The sequence below is a fragment of the Lygodium microphyllum genome, chromosome 3 (genome assembly GCF_053477565.2).
Source record: "Lygodium microphyllum isolate KBCC chromosome 3, Lygodium_microphyllum_v1.1.10, whole genome shotgun sequence".
NCBI classification, from domain to species: Eukaryota; Viridiplantae; Streptophyta; class Polypodiopsida; order Schizaeales; family Lygodiaceae; genus Lygodium; species Lygodium microphyllum.
The window spans coordinates 173,017,558-173,026,573 of NC_141137.1; the positions used below are offsets into that span (position 1 = coordinate 173,017,558).

General features: G+C 42.9%; 1 protein-coding gene across 1 annotated transcript; it reads right to left on the reverse strand.

Annotated features, from left to right (window-relative positions):
- Window positions 1-6,407: 6,407 nt before the first annotated feature.
- Window positions 6,408-8,804, reverse strand: LOC148039192 (uncharacterized). The gene is made up of 2 exons (XM_087675537.1): window positions 8,460-8,804; window positions 6,408-7,491 (listed from the first exon to the last, which is right to left on the reverse strand). The coding sequence occupies exons 1-2, from the start codon at window positions 8,707-8,709 to the stop codon at window positions 6,701-6,703; spliced, it is 1,041 nt and encodes a 346-aa protein (XP_087531663.1). The 5' UTR covers window positions 8,710-8,804; the 3' UTR covers window positions 6,408-6,700.
- Between the last annotated feature and the right edge of the window lie 212 nt (window positions 8,805-9,016).

Sequence of the window (9,016 nt, forward strand, 5' to 3'; positions counted from 1 at the left end):
CCATCAAGTGCAAACAACCTTTAGAGGAACGTGTCATAGTCCATCCCTATTTGGATCGACTCCTTAACTGAGGAAGAACTACATGTTGCTAGCAAGATAAACTCTGGAGACTTCTTAACCAATGTCTTGACCTACATTACACACATAGGCATTAGACCTCATGACATGGACCATCATGCCCACTTGGAGTATAACCCAAATTTCTACGATTGGCTCATAACAAAGTAAAGCACATCAAGCATTGCTTAACGCCCTTAACCCTCATCCTCCAATCCTAGAAAGGCTTTCATCATTCTTGGGGGAGAGGGGGTAAGGTGGAAAAGAAAACATGACTTGAACTTCAGAACTTCAAACCAAATTTCAAAAGGAAAAATGTTCAAAAGCAAAAAAGGACAAACAAAGAAAACTTGTACTTGAAGAAAATCTTTAATGAAATTCATGCTTGGAATGTGTGGGTTTCTTGAAGTATAAAAAGTTTCTATTCCTTACTAGAACATCTCACCATTCCATAATGTTTGATCTTCAACTTTTTCCTTTTGCAAAAAATACTCGCAAATGAGCTAATTGTAAGCTGTTGTGCCATAAACATCCATGACCCGCCGTCTAGTTATAGGCCAAGATGGTGCATTCGTTGTTCTCCAGTCTCACCGACACAATACCCTCATGGCTCAGATTCCAGTGTTGATGCTTGAAAGTATTGCAGCAGGGCCCTAGATGAAGTAAACTTGAATGCCTATATCCACAAGATGATTGAATCATTAGCCAAGGCATTGTCATTGAGCCAGAAACTTGCAGGAGGGGAGTCACTTAGCCACCATAGTCAAATCAGACCAAAAAACTCATGCATCAAAATCATCCCTGATAGGGTTTGGAGGGGTGCTGATTGCCATCATCCAAGAAGCCATGGAAGAGATGGGAAGGGAAGAGGAAGTAGAGGAGACTCCAAAGAGATCTCCCATCCAAGAGCAGCACCTCTCCTCGATCCCACAAAGCCCATCAACATCTCCGAAAGCAAGAAAAGTGGGAAATAAAGGAGTGAGCAAGCCATAGAAAGAGAAGGCAGAGCAGGCCTCAAGAATGAAGAAGAGAGTTCAACCTCGAGCTCAACAGCAAACATGAGGAGTTTAGTGAAAGGACCATGAGTGAGCAGGGTGTGGAGGGTTCGGTCCTGTCAAGATAGAGGGAGCAAAATAAAATCTTGCTAAAAATTCCAAGCAAGAAGAAGAAGTAGGAAGAAGAGAAGAATGCTTGCAGCGGAAGGCAAAAGAAGAATATCGAAGGATGGAGGAAGAACGAAGGAAGAAGTGACAAGAGGAGGAGGAAAGGATAAGGAGAGAAGAGGATGAGCAAATGACTCTCACCATCAACTATCAGTCGAGCAACTCTCCTCACTAAAGAGTTAGCTAGAAGGAGCCTAAATGATGCAGTTGAAATGAGCTCTGCAGCATTAGTAGAAGCGGCTAGAGGACCTATGGTGGAAGGCAAAGGGAAGGCCCCATTGGAACCGCCCCCACTTGTGATGGTCACCACCGCTAGCACCACCCAAGAAACCATAAATGCCACAATGGACCAAAGCAACATGATGGCTTGGGGGCAATACCTAGTCAATACCGTGCAACATCTTGGATTAGCACCCAGTGGAGGAGCCTCCATACTAGGAACAAAGAGGCATGCACTGCTATTTGGACGCTGAGTCTAAGAAGGACCTGAAGAAGGACAGGGTGGAAGCCTTGACCATGTCCATACCCTCAGGCATGCTAGGGTCGACATAATATGATGAGTATGTCAAGGAATTGCTAGGCCAGTTGGAAAGAATAAAAGAGGAGAGGAAGGTAGCATTACCGAAGCTGGAAACTAAAAAGGAAACATTCTCAGCCTACCAACTTGAAAAAACATGCAAAATACCATTTGGTAAAGGTTGATAAGTGAATCGAGGAAAGAGTTGGAATCCAAACAAGCAATAGAAGGGAAAACGGAGAATAAATTCACAAAAGAGCCCCATGACAAGGGAAGCAAAGAACAGGTTATGCAGGAGGAGAACTTTTCAGACCTCTTGTAGTAGCAGAATGAGCAAATGCAAGAGTACCTCGACCAGCTAAAGAGAATCAAAGATGAGCTCATTGAGGAGCTAGAAAGGGTTATGACCCAAGCCTATGTAGAGTGCAAAAAGGCAAAACAACAAAAGGAAGAGTTGCTCAAGTAACTGTGTGAGGCCAAGGCACAAAGAGACAAAATGGCAGCGAAAAAACTAATAGAGATGGAAAACCAACTTTAGGTGACCCTCTTAGAATGAGAACGACTAGTAGAGCAGTTGAACCACCTCAAACAATAGAAAGAGAAAATGCTTAGAAATCTAGAAGGAGAAAGAGCAGATGATCATGATGTTGTCTCAATACTAGAATTAGGGCATAGAGAGGATGAGCAAAAAGGCTAAGGCGTGGGAGGAATAGACTGCTAGAAGACTCAAAGATCTCATCAAATGCCTCATCTTGGTAGAAAGAAAATGAATCATGGGGCTGGCAAGGAGGAAAGAAATGGAGGTAGGTCTTGAGGCCCAACAACAAGCCTTTTGTAACACAGTCTTGCATGTGACCCAAGCCAAAGGTGAAGATACCCTGGAAGGGCTACGAAGAAAGCTAGAACTTACAAGACGATCCTTGATATACAGCCTCCATGAAAGAGCACTAAAAGAGAGCACCAGCCTAAGCACGAAGCAACAATGATAGTACATGAGGCAGGCTAGGCTCTTGACAAAGGAGCTAGAGGAGTTAGGGTTTGGAGAGCTAGAACAACTAGATCAACCATCCATTGTAGCTCCAACGGAACCACCAAGAGAGGAAGGGCCATACTTGAAACAAGGCCACGATGAAGAAGAACAATCACAAGTGCCAACACGGAAGATTAGGGTGAGGAAGTTTCCCTTGATAGGGTTGTGAAAAGAAAGCACAAGCAGAGAGAGTAGGTAGAGCTCGCACAAAGGAGACTCCAAGCAAGGCTATAGAAAATTCTTGAGGTCTAGCTCCCACAAAGAGAGGAATGCTACCCTGTAAAATGGGCCTAGAAACTGGTTGTTTGGGAGCAATGGGAAAACCAAAGCCGACCCTTTGAGTTCTCCTTCCACTACCCTCATTCTTTAGACAGAGTTCTATCTCTAATGGTGGTGGAGTAGGTGACCACGCTCACGCAATGGCTAGGGAACATGTGTACAGAGGAGAAAAGAAGACACCCCACAAGCTAGCAAAGAGCGCCCACAAATTATTTGCAAGTCAAGGTTTGCGAGATTCTGAAGTCTGTCAGTGGTGGATAAGAAGCCCAACCACAATGACAACGATGCATTTCGGACACCAATCTTGATTCTTGGATGGCTTTCTACGGCACCATACCAGACGAGCATAAGGACCCTACCTACATGCCATATTCGTGGAGAATAGGGGTATATTACAACGCGGATATGCATGGTAGGTATGCCTTTCCAAGGATCTACAATGTAAATGTAGAAAGCCTAGAGGAGTGCCTAATCTTCACTAAGTGGGCCATTTTCCCATCCATCATGCACTTCTTCGGCCAGTTCTCATCTTGCCTCGACCTTGCCTTTATTACCACATGTAATTATCTTAGGGTACTTAGGATTTTTCTCAAACAAAAGTCCACAGTGGAAGAGGCTCAATTCCCGCCACTCTTTTTTAAATTTAAATGTATGTATTGATAGTTGCACGATGGCTGATGAGGGCTGTGCTCCTGCTTTCTTTTTGCATGGCCATCTTGGAATATATGAATGATAGCTACTTCATTAGGTGCAACCACCCCTTCCTATCAATGATACCTCTAAATGTATGCATTAACATAAAAGACTACTTGCAGAGTAGACCCTTCCTTACCAAGTCCCTTAAACCCCCTCCTAGCATAGCCCATGAAGAGCATAGGGATAACACCTAGCGTACTTCCTCCCCATGTATTAAGTATCAAAAAAAAGAAAGGAAAAGAAAAGGTAAAAATAAAGAAGAAAACAAAAAGAAAATATAGAGAAGAAGCACAAGAAAAGGATGAAATGGAATCCTCATGTATCATCAGAGTGCCATAGACATTGCATGTAGGGAAAATCATATCCCTAGCACCTTTCCCACTTCACACTTAGGGCACATCATGGGCAAGGATACACTTAGGGAGTTTCCACTCCCCTAGACATGTCTCCCTAAGTCACACCTCGGGAGTTGCGCTCGCCTGTGGTTAGACATGTCTCCCTAAGTCACACCCATAGCACCTCCCCTTGTACATAAAATAGGTCCTCAAGTGTGGGATAACACCATAGGCTCCCTTGCAGTTTGACACAACTCCTAGTCTCACTAGCATAGACACCTCACAAGCACTGCACAATGAGGTAGGCACATCCACTAGGTAGTGCACTTCCTTTTCCTTTTAAGGTACATTCAATAATCCATGATTGACCATTGACTTCGGAGGCCCCCTGCCACCTACTCAATCTACTCTCACCCTCCACAATCTCACATCCATTTTGTGATGCTTCTTCTCCCCATCCAATCTCCATGAAGCCCTATCATCGATCCACATGGCAATCCTATAGCCACCCAAACCCTCATCAACAAGTACCCATAAGTGCCATGGGACTGGCACTCGGCTAGGAGAGGAGTAATGTTAACCTTGTTGCAAAAAAAAAAAAGTTAGAAAGACACATGGAAAAGTGAAAAAAGGTGGCCCAATTGAAGAAATAGGAGGAAAAAAGGACAAAAGTGCAAGGACAATCTTAAATGTTCAAGGAGAGTGCAAAGGGGGAAATGCGCATTCTAAATGCAAAGGCGGTGCACATCCTAAATTTTTATAAGAGAGCACTAGGCTCCCTCCTATGCAATTTGTAAATGTAGACAAGCATGGGTGAAGGCACACTGCAAATAGGAAGGGAATATGAAAAGAGGATCTAGGCTAAAATGGTCGGCGGGCATGTAAAAAAGGGATGGTGCCCAAAGGGGATTAGGGTTTTGTATAAAAGGCAAAAAGTGAATGAAGAAGCTCATTCTTGTATTCGACCAAAACTAGCTCTCCTCTTCTCTTCCTCTGCTTCTTCTTCTTCTTGCTTGCTTGAGCTTGTGCTTGAGAGAGGGAGTGAGAGAGTGAGTGTGTGAGGGTCTCTCTTATTCTTCTTCTCTTCTCTCTTGTCTTGCATGCAGCAATGGAGCATGGAACTTGATGATCGTGCTTGCTTGGAGCTTGCACCTTAGATCATGGAGCTACCGGAGTGCTTGAGAGAGGAGGCAACTCGATTGAGCATTGAGATAAACTCACTACAATTGTAGATGTGAGAGCACGTATAGCGAGGTAGCCATTGCACTTGGCTTGAAACGCTTGAAGCAATAAGCAGTCCATGGGTCTTGGCAATCAAGGGAGAAGCTTCCATAGAGGCTTTCTGGTTAGGCCATCTAGTGGTACGAATGATGTGGTCCTTACATTGCATTCATATTCTTTGAGTGCGATCCAATTAGCCAAGAATCCGATCTTCCATACGAAGATGAAGCACATTGAGGTGCAGTACCACTTTATTATAGAGGTCATTGAGGACAAATCTGTTGACCTTGTCAAGATTTGAATTGATCAAAATCCTACAGATCTGCTCACAAAAAGTCTCTCAACAGAGCATTCTTCCTTCCTCAGGAAGTTGATGGGTGTTGGATGAGATGACCTCTGTTCCTCGTCCTATTGTACTCTTTGTACACATTATACTTTGTTATTTTTTTCTTATTCCCTCTTCACTTGAGGCACATTTGCCTTTAAGTGGGAGGTTCTTGGGGATAAAAGTGCCTGTGTCTAGCTGCCCATGCATTACTACACTAACAATACCCATACCTACACATTGTAGGTGTGGTGGGCACCCATCATTATCACTTCATTCTTTATTCTTTCAGTGACTTTTAAATAAAAAGAAGGCCAGTCACACATTGTGACTATTGGAGTTCCCACATCTTGACACACACACACACGCACACACACACTCTCTCTCTCTGTGCCATAGCTCACACCTCTCTTGCTTCCACTTGCTCATCCTTCCACTTGGGCTTCTCCCTTTAGTATATTGGTGATAGCTCAAGTTTGATGAATACACTTTACTATACTTTGAAAGTTTTCATGGAATCGTTACCTAAATAGAACAAAACATTTACACATATTCTCAATTGTGTTAGATACGTTTTAATCATTTCTATAGAAAGTATGAAACCTATCAACATTCACATTTAAATCAAAGCAAGGTAAGAGAAAACTACAAAGGACGAGCTTATTATTTCTACAGAAAGAGCAAAGGCTTGTATACATCAAATCGGTAATAAGTTTACCATGGATGAATTACTATTTCTTAAGCATTTGTCATTAAACTATCCAATTGAAATGAACATTAGAAATAATGTTAAATCATTTTAAGATAAATAAAAATAATAATATTATAGTAGTATTTCACCATTTCTATAATAATTCATTACTTGATATTTACCAAGCATGGATATAAAAATACAGAGTACATTTGATCATGACAAACTTGCCATGTATTTGAAATCCAAAAGTATGGGGAGGGGACCTACATATAATGATAGGATTACAATCAATATTTGAAAAACAATGCACCAAGGATGACCAACAATACGATTGCCTAGATAGAATGGTAGGACTGCGGCTGTTGTTTAAACATTAATTTGCACTAACGACGACAAACAATGCCGTTTTCTCCTTGACTGGTGCAGCTCATGCTAGGCATCATTTCAAGAAAATCACGAGGTGCTCCTGATCCCATAGGATCCTCTGAGATAGCTGAAGGGTCAAATCGAGCTACTTCACAGTCAGTAGAGAGGAGAGACGAGCTTTTGAACTTGTTGTACCCCCCCATAATGGGCATGGGCACCCCATGCTTTACTGGGCTGATGTAACCTTTGCTGTATGTCTGACCCAACACTCCTGCAACTTCGGTTGAAAGATTGAAGAAACTAAAGTGGAGGTCCAAATGAGCAAAACAATCCTGGCCATTGATCTCATAGTTGTGGATCCTACTATCCTCCTCATTGACATATGTCACATTTATGGACACTTTAAGTAAGCTGGTCACTTCAAGCTCAATGGAGTTGACGGCATCCGTTCGAATGGCTTTGAACTCACCAAGAGGAGATAGCCACGATTCCCCAATCACGGTGTCTAGTGATATGGACATGCCATCATAAGAAATATCTAGTTGATCAGTTGCATCTTCCCATAGTGCCACCTTTTTAGCACCAACGATCACTTTATGTCGGCCGTAAAGGATACCAATGCTTTGCACCCAGGTGAAGTCCCTTGAGCGGCCAATAGGTCTTTTGCCAATGAAATGTCCATTGATGTGAAGCGCATTATCGGACACAATACAAAAGTCATCATTGGCTTTTCCATGGAAGTAGAAGATGGCACCATCGCCGCCGACAAATCGAGGATCGGTGCAGATAGCTCCTTTCTTCAAGCAAGCTGTTTATCATGGATGGACGTGCTTCTATTATTATTCATATTTGAAAATAGATGCAATGCCATGTTTAGGTCTAATTAACAAAAAGAGAAGGAACAGATCCTTATAATTAGTTTTATGAGGGCTGTGTCTCTCTCGTGCTCTTGCATAATGCTATTAACGGGGCTTCTCTTCCATTACGTTGCATGTGCAGTTTTCCATCTTTAAAATGACCATTGCGAGCTAATTCATTTTTTAGACTATATACATCCCCACCAAATCATGTATTGTTGAAAGCAGAAACAAGCACTCAAGCATCCTTCCATGTGAAGTTCTAAATGATGATGGGTATCTTTGCAAGACAATAATGCTTAGCATTATGTAAGCCTCTTGATTGGTACAGAAGAAAGGGCCATCGAATGGGCTTGAATGAAAGTACTCTTGCTTTTGAATGAGGAAGTGAGGTGGAAGATACATTGCAAATATTGGCCCTTAATTAGAGTGCTTGAATGAGGGGGTCATGGGTGCCATGAGACATATTAAGTGCGTGCAAGCATGGGTGAGGGTTGCCTTGAACACGTGTGCAATTTTGGTGAGTGTGGCACACATGTGAGTGACTGGATGAGTGCCTCAACGAGCAAGTGCAGTCGATGATGACGGTACCGGTGCTTGAAGTCATTTTCGGTAGGGCAGAATCGTACATTCACAAACTTCTAATTCAAAATCTTTAGAGGGGTTTCTTTCCAATGAGTTAAGAGATGTATTTTGCCGTTTTTATAGCTAAGAATTTTGGTGGAGTTGGAAGAATTTCAACCTTCTTTATGGCATTTTATAAAGTCTAGATTTTTTTGGAGCGTTAAGGATTTTCAATGCTCTTTTATACAATTTGAAGGTCTTTTTGGAATTCTCGTGCAATCCAAGCGTATATTGACACGTCGGCGCATTTGGTGAGCACCGACTTAGATTCGAAGTGTGAATGATGAGAGTGTACCGTTCTTCTTGCACCTGGCGGAGCAGGAGTTGCAGTTGATGACGCACAGGGATGCCGCCTTGCCGTCGTTGAAGTGAGGGCAGTTGGCCGGGCACTGCAGCGTTCGATGGCAGCGGCCACAGTAGCGCTGGTCACGAGCAGCCGCAGCTGCAGTACCCCACGAGGCCATCATCATCATCATCATCGCCATCATGATCATCATCAGAAAGCAAGTGGACGTCTGCATGCGCCTGTGATCAGCTGCTGCCATGGCTGCACTAATATGATGGATGAGAGAGAGAGAGAGAGAGAGAGCGAGATGTCGTCCTTCCTGCCCTACTCGCTTCTTATGCTCGCAGTTCAGCGATCCAGCTGCTCCCGTTGCAATAGATAATACCAATATATCATAATAAACAGCGCCCCCCCCCCCATTTCGTGGTACAGATATTTTAGTATTTCCTTATTTACAATAATCTATTTTCCGAAACTTTATAAGAAAGTTGGATGTTACCGAAGCTTGCCAACCAGCAGCACACGTCCATGACTACCTGCAGCAAATAAATAAATATATGTATGTA

Excerpts from the sequence above, each read along its gene's own strand:
- LOC148039192 (XM_087675537.1), bottom strand. The coding sequence starts at position 8,709 with ATGGCAGCAGCTGATCACAGGCGCATGCAGACGTCCACTTGCTTTCTG. Across the intron at positions 7,492-8,459 it reads CGCCAGGTGCAAGAAGAACG|CTTGCTTGAAGAAAGGAGCT; the intron begins GTACACTCTCAT and ends CATGATAAACAG.